Source organism: Acinonyx jubatus, chromosome A2 (assembly GCF_027475565.1).
Source record: "Acinonyx jubatus isolate Ajub_Pintada_27869175 chromosome A2, VMU_Ajub_asm_v1.0, whole genome shotgun sequence".
Taxonomy (NCBI): Eukaryota; Metazoa; Chordata; class Mammalia; order Carnivora; family Felidae; genus Acinonyx; species Acinonyx jubatus.
In genome coordinates, this window is record NC_069383.1 from 68,752,117 (window position 1) to 68,768,614 (window position 16,498).

The following is a 16,498-nucleotide window of genomic DNA, read 5'->3' on the forward strand; positions in this document are numbered from 1 at the left end:
CTTACGACTCATTTACCTTTCCAGGATTCACCTGTGCGGTTTGATGATCATGCTTTTTCTCCTAAGATGTTTAAAGCTCTTTGTAAAATTCCCATGATCCTTCATCTATCCGGAGACAACTACCCTTGCCTCTCTTTGTAGAAACCCATTGTTGTCACCCTCATTGTCATTACCCTCATTTAATTGCAACTGTAGTGCCAGGTGAGGAGCCCTCGGTGTGAGTAACAGTACATATTAGATCACAACAGATATCACATATTTCCTTGGTGTCTTACATTTCCCCTAGGTTGTGACATTGGGCAGTGAATGAATGATACTCTAATTAAAAGTCTACCTCGGGTCCCAGACGGTGAACCACATGTAATGTTACTCACCTGGAATTAAAGGACTCAGAAAAGGACACTTTTATAAAGATCATTTTAAAAGCATATATGTGAGCCTTTTCTAAACATGATGGAAAACCAGCTGTGCTGTACAGACAGAGGACCAGGGCTTCAAATGAGAAACTTGACTGTCTGTCATGTCCCAGATAATATGGCTCAGAAAGTTACCAATGCTGTGAGCATCACTTTCCTCATCAAATTGTGTTACTATTAAAAAATACCAAGAAATCAGAGAATTTGAACACTGACAGGGTTATCTGGTGTTAAGGAATTGTTACTGATTGATTTTTAGGCCGGATGATGGTATTCTTATTGCGAGAGCTATAAAGAGTTTTTTTCTCTTAGAGATACACACTGAAGTATTTACAGATGAGATTATGATGTCCGAGATTTGCTTTTAAATCGTCCAGTTTTGGTGAACTATGGTTGGTGTGGTGATGGTTTTTGAAACTGGTAGATGGATCATTACGTTTCTTACCCTGTTTTCTCTATATTGTACATGTGTGAGCATTTTCATAACAAGTTACAAAAATTTTTAAAGATTCAGTGAAAAAACTTGGATGAAAGTGCCCAGCACCTGATTTGCATTAGATACTGATTCAGTAAATGCTTGAAATTAAATGATTCAAACACGAGAGAGAGAGGCTTCAAAAGGAAATGATTAAAAATATGAGCAGTTTTTGGGGGAGGAAACGGGATAGATTTGTGAGGAGGTTTGGATTATGTGTAAGAAAGTAGAGTTGTTTATAAATTTGGTTTTAGCCCAAGAGGACAACACTGTGTAGAGATTCTAAGGTAGAAAAGGATTCTAGAGAATGAAAGGACAGGAAACAGAAATGCTTTGTTTCTCACCTTGGCCTAGTTGTTGCTCTGCATTCGGGGCCCACCATAATTGGGATGAGGTGTGTATGAGGGAACCATAGACATTGTTAGTATGTATATTTAAGGTCTATATTATAAAACTCTTACGATGTAATTCAGGAAGACCTCTTGCAGGAGAAGAGCACGTGAGCGGGCTGCCAGAGAGCCTAGAAAAATGGATAAAGCTCATTAACTTGACCTGGCAAAGTCATAATCATTCTTTGAACTCTATTACTTCGGTTTAGCAATAGTTGTGGGCACCCTTCTGACAGGAAATGGGGACAGCTCAGAGTGTCTTAATAGGTGGCGCATCGTGGATACCTACTGGTCTTTTGGCACGATTTGGTGGAAAGGCTCCAGGTAAAAGCTGCGTCTACCTTTTGAGGCCACATGGCAGCTGGCGAGGTTAGTTTAAGATCCTACTTTGGAACAACGTGTCTTTTCCAGTTGCTCCATGTCAACAGCAGGCAGGTCTATGGTGGAGGCAAATATTGGTCAGGGAGACCAAAGGAGGGTAGGAATTGCATGCAGAGTTCTGGAGAGTCACCTGTGAGATTTCTGTGGATGTGGGTCTGAGGGCTGGGGTGGAGTCTTTGGGACCAGCTAGGGAAGTGCTGTCTTCTCTTGGGGTGGCTAAGACAACGTAGCTTTTGAGTGAGAGTGTGGCTTTGAGTCCAAGGGGACGATGGGGCCAGGAAGGGGGGCAGGGGCTGTCTGTGAAGAAAACAGCGATCAGCAGTTTCTGGAAGGGATTATGGATCTGGCAGAGGTTCGGGTGATCTCATAGGGCCTGGGCAGTGTAGTACCAACACAAATCCACCTTGGCTCAGCATGCGGGGGATCTCTTGTTTACCATCTGGCACAGATGGTGTTGTGGTGGGAGGAGAATAGGGATCGGGCTTGTGGGGGCTGTGCCAGGCACGTCTCCACTGTGGCTGGTCTTTCTAGTTATGTATGGATCAGCAGTAAGCACTCTATAAACCTAACTACTTTGCTGACTCTCTGTGACTTTTTCCTGACTTTTTTTCCTAACAAATACCCTACCTTTTGTGTATTAAACTAGTTAGAAGGTGCTTCTGTAGGGGCGCCTGGGTGGCTCAGTTGGTTAAGCGACCGACTTTGGCTCAGGTCATGATCTCACAGTTTGTAGGTTCAAGCCCCGTGTTGGGCTCCGTGCTGACAGCTCAGAGCCTGGAGCCTACTTCAGATTCTAGGTCTCCCCCTCTCTCTACCCCTCCCCTGCTCATGCTCTGTGTCTCTCTGTCTCTCAATAATAAATGAATATTAAAAAAAAAAAGAAAAAGAAGATGCTTCTGTAGCTTGGGGGAAGTAGACCTCTGGACCAGATGTGCCAATAGCAGGGAGTTGGCAACTGCGGAGGTCAGAGAGAGCCAGAGGATCTGGGAGAGATAAGGAAAGCGGGGTCCTGGAGGACTGCACTGGGCCCAATTCTGACTTATTTTGTTTTATCCTTAAGAACGATTCAAATCAATGCCACTTTCTTCTTTCTTTTTTGGGGGGGGAGTTGCTTACTGTGTGTTAAGTACAGTGTTAAGCGTTGGGGATATAGAGATGCATAATTCATGGCCCCTGCCGTTCACTATTTCACTGTGTGTGAGTGTAGAAAAAAGCCATAACATGGTTGATAAGCATCATATGGCCTTAATTAGTAGGAAGCTGATGTGGGGCTAATTACATCTTGCTAGCAAGGGTCATTGAAGTTACAGAGAGGTTGTGGTGTCTCAGCTGGGCTAGACAATGAGTAGGTACTTATCAGATGGAGGAGGTAGTGGAGGGTTGTGGGGCAGAGGAAGACTGTTCTGGGCAGAGGAAACAGCAGGTGTGAAACAAAGGTTTCACTCAAAGTTCTGTGAGAGTGCCAGGTGGGGGGGTGGGCTGCAACACAGGCCCCTGGGCAGTGCACTGGGATGGTCGATAGGACGGGACTTGGTATAGGGCACTCCTAGCCCGAGGCATTTATTATGCAGCCTGTTCTGGTGATAAGTGGGTGGTAACATTTTGTCTGGGTGTGGAAGTTGAAGTCTAGGTGTGCTCAGTTTTGCTTCTAACCTAAATGTTGACATGCGTTTTTTGCCTGCCTGACACTTCTGGTGCTCCTTCGTGTTAATTTGGACAGATGCACTGAGTGCTTACAGTTTAAATAAAGCTCCCAGAAACTTTGCAGTGAGTAGGATGTGCAAAATAAGTATAAGCTGGGACCATGTCTTCGAGGAGATCAGCTTGTATACAAGAGGCCAGATTTACAGGCATGCAGCAGGTAAGAAAGAATGTAGGTTGACCTACAGGTATGTGGTTTAAAAATGCCACAGGAAATGGAGAGAATGGTCCCCGTGGTGGGGAGTGGTCAGAGGTGGCTCCTTGGAAAGGGAACTTGGGGAGCCCTGGGATGAGTGGGGCTGGAAAGGCAGGGAGGAGGGCAGGTGGGGAGTTCCAGGGGAGAGGGCCACATTTGACAGAGGCCTGGAAATGGGTTTGGGAGCAGACAGCCTCTCCAGGTTGAAGGATTCTTGCTCCTTCTTCAAATGTTTATTTAAATTCAGCCTTGTGCCAGGGAGTCTGCCAAGCATTACAGGGTGTGGGTGACAAAATTAGAAAGATAATTGGGAATTTGGCGTGTCTGCTGAACAATAGGAAGCCATCGGAGGTTTTCCGAGTCATCCAGTGACACTGGCAGGATGGGTTTGAGATTTGGTTGGTAGTGCAGGCCCGTGAGTTTGGCAGTGTTGGGTGCAACCCTGGTGTGAGGGCCCTAAAGACTTGATTGGGATTGTGGCGGCAGGGGAAATGGCGAGTGGGCAAGGTAAAGACATTTTGAAGGACTGCTTGATGAAAATGGTCTTGTGTGATGAGTGAGAGGGAACAGGGGATAAATATGACCATTGGATATACCGTCTGGGTGAGAGAGGTGCCAGTAATTAAGAATGGGGAAATTGAGAAGGAAACCATTAGCTCAAGGGAGACCAAAGCGGGTGATACCTAGCGTTTACAAGTACAGAGGTGGACGTAGCTGAATGCCTGTAGTGTAAGATGTGGGAGGTGGGAAAACTGGGTAAAGGGACTAGACAAGGGGAATAGGCCATATTACAGTTTGTAATAATAATACATAGTGGGTTGCACTCGGGTTTTTATAATGATTCTTTGTCAACAAAACATATGTATTTAAAATTTGTGTTAACAAAATTGGAAAAACTTCTTTTTTGAAAACTATTGAAGTGAAAACCTTTATATTCATTGACGAAAATTGAAAAAGCACAAGTGTGTAAAGAAAAGTAACTTGTGATTCCACCCAATAGATACAATCTATGTTTATATATAAGTGTGTATTTTATATACCTATCTCTGTGTATGTATGTAAATCTTTTTTTCCTTAACAGGAGAAAAAATACCGTTTTATCCAGTTTTCCTCCTCACCTGATGCGTTAGGAAACCCTTTTCCTGTCATTGATCGCATTTCTACAGTATTTTTAGTGTTGTGTGCTGTTCCACATACAGTGGTTTTACTCTCGCTCATCTAGCGGCTTCCTGTTATTGAAGGCTTAGTTGTCTTGTCTCCTGTGCTAGCAGTAATGCTAGTTCAATACTCTTGAACCTGCATTTTTGCATATAACTTGTGTATGTTTAATCATATTAAAACTTAAAAAAATTTGTAAGGAAGAGAGGCTTCAGGTCACTTGTAAAATCTGTTCCCAAAGAAGAATCCGTGGTAGCTGCAAAGTCCACTCCCCTGACAGGGGCCCCTGTGTTCCCTGCTGCAGGAGCAGTGGAGCACCTTTGTCAATATATTCTTATTATGATCGGTCTGTCCATCAATTGGAGGAACAATCTTTGATATTTTTACTATAATCACAAAGCAGACTACTCCAGCCTCGGTGATGAGCTGGTTTTGCAAACTGAAGGAAACTGTTTTCTGTGTTCAGGTTAACATGTTCTTACATTTACAAAATTATTTATCACTTCCAAAAAATGGGGCAGAAAATATCTCAATGATTTTCTTTTTTTTTTAATGAAAACTATTGAGGTATGAATCAAGTGCACCAATCATGAATGTACCGCTCCATTAACATTCACGAAGGGAGCACACCTATGGAACCAGCACCCCAGGAGCCATCCGATGCCCCTTCCAGTCACTACGCACCCCTCCTAAGGGTAACCAGTTGTTTGGCTTTCAACTTTATGTAAATGGAGTCATACACCATGTTTTCTTGTGTCTCATTTCTTTTGCTCTTGCTCTAGTTGTTCAGATTCATCCTCGTTGTGTGTGGTTGTTTATTTTCATTGCTGCATTATATGCCATTGTGTGACTGTCCTACAGCAGTTCATTTACATATCCTACCGTTGGTTGACATTTGAGTTATTTTTCATCTTTTTGCTATCCAAAATAATGCTTCCGTGGACATTAAAATGCTAAAGTACGTTTTTATTCTTTATATATATGTATATACATATGTGTGTATGTACATATACATAAACACCACATATGTGTATATACACACGTTTCTTTTAGACATACTTGTGATCAAAATTGCTGTTTCTATGGTTGTCTGTTCAGTTAGAGTACATATTCCCAAGCAGCATTCTAAAGTGGTTTAACAAGTTTACTCTTATAACACCAGTGTATGAGAATTGCATTTGCTCCACATTTTTGCCAACACTTGTTATTACTTTTTAATTATCCTGTGTATGAGTTAGAGGTATGGCGTTGTAATTTTATTTCGCACTTTCAGTAGAATTTTTTTTAGGGGTCAGCAGCTTGACAATGATTCTAAAGGTCATTTCGGGGAAAACCAAAGAGTGATCATGGCCCAGAAAATTCCCAGGACGGAAGTAGTGCGTGCCTTCATCGACAGATATTTATTGAACATGTTTCACTCTCTGCCTGCCACCAGTCCGAGATGTTGAGGATGCTGCAGTGAGAAAGGCAGGAGAAAATCTTGCCCTGACAGAGCTTTCCCTCTAATTGTAGCAATTAAGATGCATGTAATCTTGCAAGGATTCCTGGTGCAGGGATGACAAGAACTGTCAGCCCGTCCGGCATTCCTTCCTGGAATTTGGCAGCCACCTCGGAGGAGAGCCTCTGTCTACCTTAGGGAGCCATTCATTGCCAACTGGTCAGAAATGGTGTTGAAGATGGACTTACTTACCAAGCTGTTCCCTGATGACCATATGATAATCAGTATGTGTTGAACATGTCATAAGAATGATTTCATTTGTGCTCCTGGGACAACCAAGAAATTAAGTGGGGAAAACTAAAGTTGAAGGATCCTGACCTCAAACCACGTGAAAAATCAAGTACTAATGTATTGAAACTTAAGAGATAAACCTACTTGAAAAAAGCCCAGAGAAAATATGGGTGAATATTAGTCTTGAGATGAGGAAGGCCTAGTTTCTAGACTTAGAAGTAATAGAAGGAATTGCAAAGGTGGAAAAAAATCTGTAGGCTCAATTATATAAAAATACCAAACTGGAAAAATGTTTGCAACAAATCTGAGAGACAAAGGACGGGAGAAAGGGCATGGTCCAGCACTGCTGGTGGGAGTGTAAATTGGTACAATCTTTTCTGGAGAGCAGTGTGATAATAAATATCAAGAGCCTTCAAGTTCCTCTCCTTTGACTCAACAATTTCTCTTCCAGAAGTCTACCCTTTGAAGATTGTTAGGAATTCGGATAATTGTTATGTGCGAAGCCAGTTACCTTAGCTTTATTTAGAAATAACCTAAACATCTACTGGTGGGAGAAGAGTGAAATTGCATTTTAAATAAATTAATTATTCACCAGTATGAGCAAACATAGGTATAAGTCTAAATCATAGGATCGCTGTAATAATTAGCAGCAACATTCCCTTTATATTTCTTATCCTCTTTTGCCTCAGGAAAATCAAAATCTAATTCTTCTGCATTTCCAAAAAGCCATTTCAATGCTAACTGAAGAATACTGGGATTCTTGGACCATTTTTGAGCTTTTCTTTTGTACCATGCTAGAAAATGTTCAAACTGATAATACAGAACATTTATAAAGTGCTTATTGTGTGTAGCACATTGTGCTAAGTACATTACATGATTATTCATTTATTTCTAGCATCAACTTTATGAAGCAGGTAATGTTGTTACCCCCATTTCATAGGTCAGGAGCTAGAGACCCAGAAAGCTTTACTTCCCTGAGGTCATACAGGTGGCAAGAGGTAGAAGCAGAGCTCGGTGCAGGCTCAGCTCAGGCCTGAGGGACTCCAGAGCTTGTTACTGAGTATCTAAGCAAGAGTTTATCCTGCATTGGAATTAAAATGTAGAAATAACAAGGACTTTTAAAAACAATTTTTATATTTATTTATTTTGAGGGGTGGAGAGAGGGAGAGAGAGAGAAGGAGAGAGAGAGACTACCAAGCAGGCTCCTCGGTGTCAGCACATCGGCTCAATTGAGCACATGGGCTCAATCCCATGAATGGGGAGATCATGACCTGAGCCTAAATCAAGAGTTGGTCACTTAACTGACTGAGCCACCCAGGTGCCCAGAAACGGTTTTAATGGGACTTGCTGCTGGAGCTGCAGAGGGAGTGGAGGTGCTGTCATCAGCACTTCACGCCACTGTGCTCCCCACATCGTCCATTGTGGTTCCTGTCACCCATCCAGCCTTGTTCTTCCTGTAGCTCACAGTCCTCACTCCCCCACCCCCAAATCACTCTTCTGTCCCCAGGATCAAGAGGTCCTCTCCTGCTCCATAAGGATACCATATGATCCCATGTTGTTTCTCAGCACTTCCCACGGCCCGAGGGACTCCACGGAACAGGAATGAGCAGGTTCCTGCTTTCAGGAGTTGGACTGTGTCGCCAAGGCAAGAGGAACACTGTGAACAGGCATTGGGTGCCACCTGTCTCTCGTTGACCACTTCCACTCTAGAGCACCCTTTCACATATTCTTCTGTGAAATCCCACAGGAAACCATGCAGTTCATAGTTTGCTTTCTAGTTTAGCCTGTTTGTCCTCCTTTCCTGCATTATTGATTTCCTTGAAACAGGAATAGGGGCAAAAGAATTAGGTCGTTTCCATCCATGATTTTATAATTAATTGTTTTTTTTTTTTCTATGTCCTTGCCAAAAACAAGATGTAATTTGTTTTTCCAAATTTCTGTAAGCCAGAAATTTTCATTCTCATTCTCAGCACTGATGACATTTCGGGCTGGATCACTCTGGTGTAAGGGGTCACCCTGTGCCTTGTAGATGTTCAGCAGCCTCCCTGACCTCTACAACTAGATGCTAGGAGCATCCCTCCCCCCTGGTTATGACAGTCATAATTTGTCATCAGACATTGTCAGATGTTCCCCTGTGAAGAAAAATAGAAACAATGGAGGAAGTACCAAGCTAGAGAACACCCTCCCCGTCTCCTGCCCACCAAAGACAGGTGACATATAGAAAAGACTGGTCCTCATAGGTGGACTTGGCTATTAGGGGACATTGGTGTTTGTAAGCTGGACAGTCAAGCTAACCTGCCCTCAGTTGAGAACCACTGTTATGAACCTAAATCTTGGCAGACTTCATGTGTTTTTGTTTTTTCTATGAAGTGTTGGGAAATAACTGTCCTTGGGAAGAGTAGATTATCTTATCTGATGTTTTATCCTTTGAATATTTTCAGCTTTTTCAAATATTGATCTCATGATTATATGCTTTTGAGGGTAAAATATCTTTTCTCTTTTTTCCTATACAGTATGCAAGCATTGAAAAAAATGGTGAATTTTTTATGTCTCCCAATGACTTCGTCACTCGATATTTGAACATTTTTGGAGAAAGCCAGCCTAATCCAAAGACTGTGGAACTTTTAAGTGGTGTAGTGGATCAGACCAAAGATGGGTATGTTGGTCATTTTATTTATTTTTTTGTTCAACAGAGCTTTCTGTTGTTTTAAAGATTAAGAAGTCACTGAATACCTTCCCATCTCTTAAAAGCATTTTCTCTACCTATTAGAATTAATTCATTATTTTAGAAATAATACCTTTAACATTTCCTTTAAAGTCCTTATCACAATTGATGATTCTGTATGTGTATTTTTTTTTTTTTTTGACGGTAAAGTGGCTTATAGTCCCAGAGACTTTTAAAAAAAAATTTTTTTTTTTTAATGTTTGTTTATTTTTGAGACAGAGAGAGACACAGCATGAGCAGGGAAGGGGCAGAGAGAGAGGGAGACACAGAATGTGAAGCAGGCTCCAGGCTCTGAGCTGTCAGCACAGAGCCCGATGCAGGGCTCGAACTCCCGAACTGTGAGATCATGACCTGAGCTGAAGTTGGACGCTTAACTGACCAAGCCACCCAGGCACCCCCCAGAGACTTTTCTTTTAACATTTGTTTATTTTTGAGAGACAGAGAGAGAGTGAGTGGGGGAGGGGCAGAGAGAGAGGGAGACAGAATCTGAAGCAGGCTCCAGGCTCTGAGCTACCAGCACAGAGCCCAACGTGGGGCTCAAACCCAGGAACCATGAGATCATGACCTGAGCTGAAGTCAGATGCTTAACCAGCAGAGCCACTCAGGCGCCCCTGTAGTTCCAGAGACTTACTATAGTTGATGACTGGTGTGAGATATACCAGAGTGTTTGTATGTATACTGGTATTTTTCAAGGGAACTGTAAAAATTGTGAGTAAATGTAAAACATAGCTCTATGAACATAACTTTTCTATGATCTTTCCCTCTGCTCAAATAACTTTTGAAATCTTCTGTAGGATTAAGTCATATGAATCTAAGAGACAGAATAATAGGATGATTCCAAATCTCCAAGAAAGGGATTCTACCCAAGCTGGAAGAAAGAGACAGACCATCTAAAATTAAATGATTCTTTGCAAAAGGCCTTTGGGTTTTTTTCCCCTACCAGTGTTCTCACATTTTAAAAATGAGCTTTTCCTGATTTTGCTTAAGATTGCAGTTGGCATTTACCATTAGGTGCAGAATTTTGGGCTCCAAACTCTTACTAATACAAATAACAACATCCCCTAAGAGCCACATATTTTTTTTAATATGAAATTTATTGTCAAGTTGGTTTCCATACAACACTCAGTGCTCATCCCAAAGGTGCCCTCCTTAATACCCATCACCCACTTTCCCCTCCCTCCCACCCCCCATCAACCCTCAGTTTGTTCTCGGTTTTTAAGAGCCTCTTATGCTTTGGCTGTCTCCCTCTCTAACCTCTTTTTTTTTTTTTTCTTCCCCTCCCCCATAGACTTCTGTTAAGTTTCTCAGGATCCACAAAAGAGTGAAAACATATGGTATCTGTCTTTCTCTGTATGGCTTATTTCACTTAACATCACACTCTCCAGTTCCATCCATGTTGCTACAAAGGGTCATATTTCATTCTTTCTCATTGCCACGTAGTATTCCATTGTGTATATAAACCACAATTTCTTTATCCATTCATCAGTTGATGGACATTTAGGCTCTTGCCATAATTTGGCTATTGTTGAGAGTGCTGTTATAAACATTGGGGTACAAGTGCCCCTACGCAACAGCACTCCTGTATCCCTTGAGTAAATTGCTAGCAGTGCTATTGCTGGGTCATAGGGTAGGTCTATTTTTAATTTTTTGAGGAACCTCCACACTGTTTTCCAGACTGGCTGCACCAATTTGCATTTCCACCAACAGTGCAAGAGGGTTCCCGTTTCTCCACATCCTCTCCAGCATCTATAGTCTCCTGATTTGTTCATTTTAGCCACTCTGACTGGAGTGAGGTGGTATCTGAGTGTAGTTTTGATTTGTATTTCCCTGATGAGGAGTGACGTTGAGCATCTTTTCATGTGCCTCTTGGCCATCTGGATGTCTTCTTTAGAGAAGTGTCTATTCATGTTTTCAACACACATTTTCTACATACAAATATATGCACACACATAATTTTCTTTTTTGGTTGTGCCATTTGATTATAAATTGCAGACATCATGATAGTTTAGCATCTATCTTTTAAGAATAAGAACGTAGGAGAACAAGAATAAGTAGGAGACCACGTAACTGCCATACCATAATCTTTTAGGAGAATTAACAATAATGTGAAGTATCTTCAAAATTCCAGTCTGTATTCCAGTATACTGGATCTCTCCACCTCCCTCCCACTTCAAACGGCTCATTGTGGTTTTGTTTTGTTTTCTTTTCTTTTTAAATCTAGGATCCAGACAAGGTTCTTGTACTACCTTTATTTGTTTTATCTCTTTTAATCTAGAACAACCTTCTAATTTTTTTTCATGATATTGGCTTTTAAAACCTGGGCCAGTTGTTTTATTGAAGGTTCCACATTCTGGACTTGCCTGATTGCTTCTTCAGGCCTGGATTCACGTTAAGGGGCAGGTTAGGAGAGATCCTGTACTTTCTGCTGTACCTCATCAGAAACATGTTGCAGCATCAGTGATGCTAAGTTTGATTGCTTGGTTAGGGTGGCGTCCCCCCAGATTGTATATTTATGATAATTTTTGTTTGTAATTAATGAACAGATACTTTGAGGACATGTGCATATCCTGTTTCTCAGCAACTCTTCATCCACTAGTGTTAGCATCCACAATGATCGTTTCCTGAATTGGGTATCACATTGTGGTGATTTTTCTAATTCGGTCATTTCTCCTATATTTATTGTCTAGCACTCTTTGTTAAGGAAAAGTTTTCTCTCCTCTACCCCGTTTTCTTTCTCTCTTCTTACCAGTATAAATTCGTGGAAGTTTTCATTTTAAATTCAGTGTATTATAATCTATTATTATTATTCTCTTAGATGCTCAGATTTGGCAAGGGGGGGCCCTTGGGCCTAGCTCCTGTGCCCTCGTCTTTGAGTGCTCTTTGCTTTAGGCAAATCAGCCATTCTAGGCTTTGGGTGGGTGTTTTCTGCCTCTAATCCGGGAATCACTGTTCTCTTCAAGAAGTCCTGGTTCCTTTAGATTGGGAATGGTGCTTAGAAACTGAGAGCTGGGCACTGGCTTCTTGTTACAAGGTTGTTACTACTTCTCTGTCTTCTCAGTAAAAAGAACAGAGAAATATACTTTAAAAAATCAAAAGTTCATAATGACATTTCCTATTTAAATTTAACATTACAGGATTTTTTTTTCTTATATTTTTAACTCAGTGAACATTTTGGTTCCTAATTATATTAATATACTTATGGATATTAACTTCTATAATTGTGATACCTTCTAATTTTTTTTCCCATCTCTATCACCGTTAACATACATGCTTTTCCTATTTACTTTTGTATGTACTCTCCAAAAATAATAGCCTTCGATTCAATGAGATAGAACAATGTGTAATATATGTTGTGCATATATATATATATATTCAAAATCTTATCACAAATCTCAAATGCTGGCTTTGTTTTCCTGGTTTTGCAGATGAGACAGCTGAGGCTCTTAGTGATCAAGCAATTTGCCCCCAAAAGGTGCCCAAGCTTGTCTGGCTTCAAAGACCTTGACCTTTCCAGTGTCTCAAACTGCCTCTTCTCTCATCATCTCATCATCCTCTTTAACTTGACATTTTTTTTCAGATTTTGTATTAACTTAAATCTCAGTTTTTCACTGTGACAGAGAAAATCTTAGATGGCCTCAGTCCATTGCCTTGTGACTTTTTTTTTTCCCAGTTGCAGAAACCTGAGTTTGAAAAGGGAAAATAACCACCCATAACCTTTTCATCCCCACACGGTGGTTTAGAGTCTTTTTTAGTATCTTCTATGATTTGTTAACCTGCATCAATATTTTTCATAATCTGAATGAATATTAATTGCAGTTCTTTTATACTCTTTTGGACTATATCAATTTCCATATTTCCATATGCTGTTCACATTAACAGTGTTAAATAGCTTCGTAGTCTATGAGATTACATACCAACCATATTCTATGAAATCATGCCCTTACAGAGTTGTTTCAGTGTCTAGTTTTCCTTTTGTTTAATTAATTCCTTTGAAAGAACTTAGAGCCGTTCCTGGACACAAGGGTAGAAGTATTTTAAGTTTCACCATATGTAGCGTAATTCTTTCCAAAAGCACTGATCATGTTGAAGAACTTGTCCAAACTATTTGTGCTTTCTCAGCCAGTAGCACACGGCTGCTGTTTGAGCCGAGACCTGCCTAAGACCCAAGACCGTTCAGATGTTCATGTGCCATTTTCCCTGACCCTGACCCAAGCTCCGCAGTATTTCCTTCACAAATAGGTATAACCATACATCTGTTCTCAATGTAAAACTGTGAATGCCTTCATTTCCCCTTCCTTTGGAAGCATAGCATTTCTCAAGTTCACAAGTCACAAATCATCTTCCCAAATCAACTACTGTTCTTGAAAAAATTACACGGTGAAGCCACATGCTGGCCCATGGAAGCACAGCACATACACCAAACAAAGGGAAAACACTGGCATGGGCTCCATTTGGCCAGGCTCTCTTTGGGTGTAATGACATCTCTTGGCTGGCCAGAGGGATTCTAGTGCATAATCTTTTTCAAACTTGAAAAACTGTTTGTAGATTGGTAACTTTAAGATTTCAAAATAACGGCAGCTGTGCTGACCCAGATGTCATGGTGAATTGAAATAGTCATTTTTAGGTAGATAATGGTCCACCAGTTGTGGTTTCTGGAGTGGATAAGCCAGGTCCTGCATATTTTAATATCTCCAGTGTCTGATCCAGTATCTGGCCTCTGGTTCACAGCAATTTGTTGACCAAATATAAGTAAATCTACTAAGAAGTATTTACTCCCTTAAATTATGAGAGCCCAGGAGTATTGAGGAATGGAAGTTCTAGTTCAAATTCTAGGTTAGTCACTGTAGTAGCTGAATAGTGTCCACCTGGAGATGTCAAGTCATAATCCCTAGAATTGGAAATGTGACCTTATTAGGAAAAAAGTGTCTTTGCAGATGTGATTACATTAAGGATCTTGAAGAGAGCACCCTGGCTTATTCATGCCTTAAATGCTGTATTCTTTAAAAAAAAAAAATTTTTTTTAATGTTTTTGAGACAGAGAGAGACAGAGCATGAGCAAGGGAGGGGCAGAGAGAGAGGGAGACACAGAATCCGAAGCAGGCTCCAGGCTCTGAGCTGTCAGCACAGAGCCTGACGTGGGCCTCAAACTCATGGACTGTGAGATCATGACCTGAGCTGAAGTCGGACGCTTAACCGACTGAGCCACCCAGGCGCCCCTGCTGTAAGTATTCTTATAAAAAGTAGAGAGACGTGATACAGACATCAGGGCTACCAGCAGCTGGAAGAGGCAAGGAAGGATTCTCCAGTGAAGAGTCTCCCTTTGGTGGGTGTGCAGCCCTGCTGACACCTTGCTTCTGGACTTCTGGTCCCCAGAACTGTGACAGAATGAATTTCTGTTGTGTGGAGCACCCTAGTCTATGGTAGTTTGTTACAGCAGCCCCAGGAGACTAATACCCTAACATAGCTCTTTTCTCTGTGGTTCAGAAAACCTGTACTTGCAAAGAATATGCGGGGGATGGAAACCAAATAGCCTGATTCTGAGCAGTTTTTTTTTCCAGTAGTAACTTTTGGCTAGATCCCGACATTTTCCAGGCAGAAACCTCTGCTGCAAACCCTCTCTGTGAGGTCACAGTCCCTCTCTGGAGGCTTCACTTATGTATAGGGTTGGGCTGAACTCTAGGCATGGAAGCTTAAACATCTGTGCACTGCTAGAATTTATGGTAAAGGGATTCGGATTTTCTGGAGCACTCTTGGTTTTGATTCAATGTTTCATTGGGTAGTGACTTGGTCAGACTTCCGTTCTATGAGCTGCTTGCTCATATTCTGTAATGCAGAAGCTGGCATACCAGGAGCACAGAAAATGCAGAGCATAGTGGAGGGAAGTACATAGGAACTTGTACTTCATACTAAGGATTGTAGGCCTTTATTTTGAGAGCAATGAAGAGCCATCAAAGGATAACTTGAGTCTTGGCCTAATGTGCCTGTCTTACAGCCCACGTATATTCTCTGATTTCACCTGTCCCCACCTCTCTTCTAATTGCCTGTTGTGTTTGGATTCCCCAAATTCCATTCTTTTAATAGATTTAATAATGGGTTTAATCAATTTGTGAAATTCCTTGAGAGAGATGATAAGAAACTTTGAATGCCCAGTCCTGGAAGCCTTTTGTGTGGTGGACCTCATGGGTAAGAAGGGCTTGTTGCAGCATTTGAAGAGAAAGGAGAGGAGGAAAGCAAGGAGGAAGAGGAGTAGAAGGACTTCTAGGGCCCAGACCCTCTTACTTTAGCTAAACAGTGTGAACTCTGTGCTTGACTTTGGATTTGTCTGTATGATTTTTGATGTGTGTTTTAGATTTCTCATCATTATGTTTTTGTTTAAAATGGGAATGAAGGGTTTTTTTGTGTGTGTCATCCGAGGGTAATTTTTATACATTATTCACACAACTATCTACCAAGAGCAAGTAAAAATAAATTTTATGTGTGTCCCTTTGAGCTTTGCAAACATGTTTTCTGTTTGTTGTTTATTATTAACTGATATCTCACTAGAGACAGCTGGGATTCAAAAGCTGTTTTTCCTAGTACGTGACCTTCTTACTTGGGGAGACTAAGTGGGGGCCAGAATAAGCTGGATGTGTTTGGGTGCCTGGTCTCTTGGGCTCAGGATGCTCACTATCTAGTATAAACTGACCCCTGTCTGTGTGGGTGGGCCTTGGCCAGCTCTGGCATCTAATCGGTTTGCTGAGATCATATGTATGAATTTAACACATACACGTTTTCCATCTCAGGCGTGGAACTTCTTTGCACTCCATGCAAGAATAGAAGTTGGCTCTTCTTTTGAAAAAAGGAATATCACTGGAATCTTCTCCTGAAATCATTATTGCACTATATGCTAAGTTGGATGTAAATTAAAAAAGAAAAAAGGAAGATCAGAAACCCTGATTTCTTTTTTTTTTTTTTTTGTTAATGTGTGTTTATTTATTTTTGAGAAAGAGAAAGAGGCAAAGAGAGAGAATGCCAAGTAGGCTCCGTGCTGGCAGCTCAGAGCCTGACATGAGGCTCGAACCCACAAACCGGGAGATCATGACCTGAGCTGAAATCAAAAGTCGGACGCTTAATCGACTGAGCCACTTAGGCGTCCCAGAAATCCTGATTTCTTAATGAGCTGACATGTCCCTTTTACCACCATCTCAGTCCCCGCTCCAGGGACAGTGCCAAGTGGGGAATTTGGTGCGGTACACCTGTCCTCCTGTATCCCAGGTGTCCTAAGGTGAGCTCAGGGAGGACAGAAACCCCCTGTGGAGCGGAAGGGCAAAAGCTTCCTTGATCCTGAT

At 41.5% G+C, this 16,498-nt stretch overlaps 1 protein-coding gene across 8 annotated transcripts in view; it reads left to right on the top strand.

Annotated features, from left to right (window-relative positions):
• The window catches only part of SLC25A13 (solute carrier family 25 member 13), a 183,779-nt gene that overhangs the window by 31,090 nt on the left and 136,191 nt on the right, over positions 1-16,498 (top strand). For 4 of the 8 annotated variants that reach the window (XM_053218425.1, XM_027071932.2, XM_027071933.2 and 1 more), the window contains one exon: positions 8,959-9,101. The exons of 2 other annotated variants lie outside the window; for them this stretch is intronic. In XM_053218425.1, the coding sequence (XP_053074400.1) occupies positions 8,959-9,101 (143 nt within the window). Of the gene's footprint in view, positions 1-6,228; positions 6,439-7,952; positions 8,091-8,958; positions 9,102-16,498 lie in introns of those variants that run through there. 2 more of the 8 variants (XM_053218423.1, XM_053218424.1) reach the window with 2 other exon arrangements.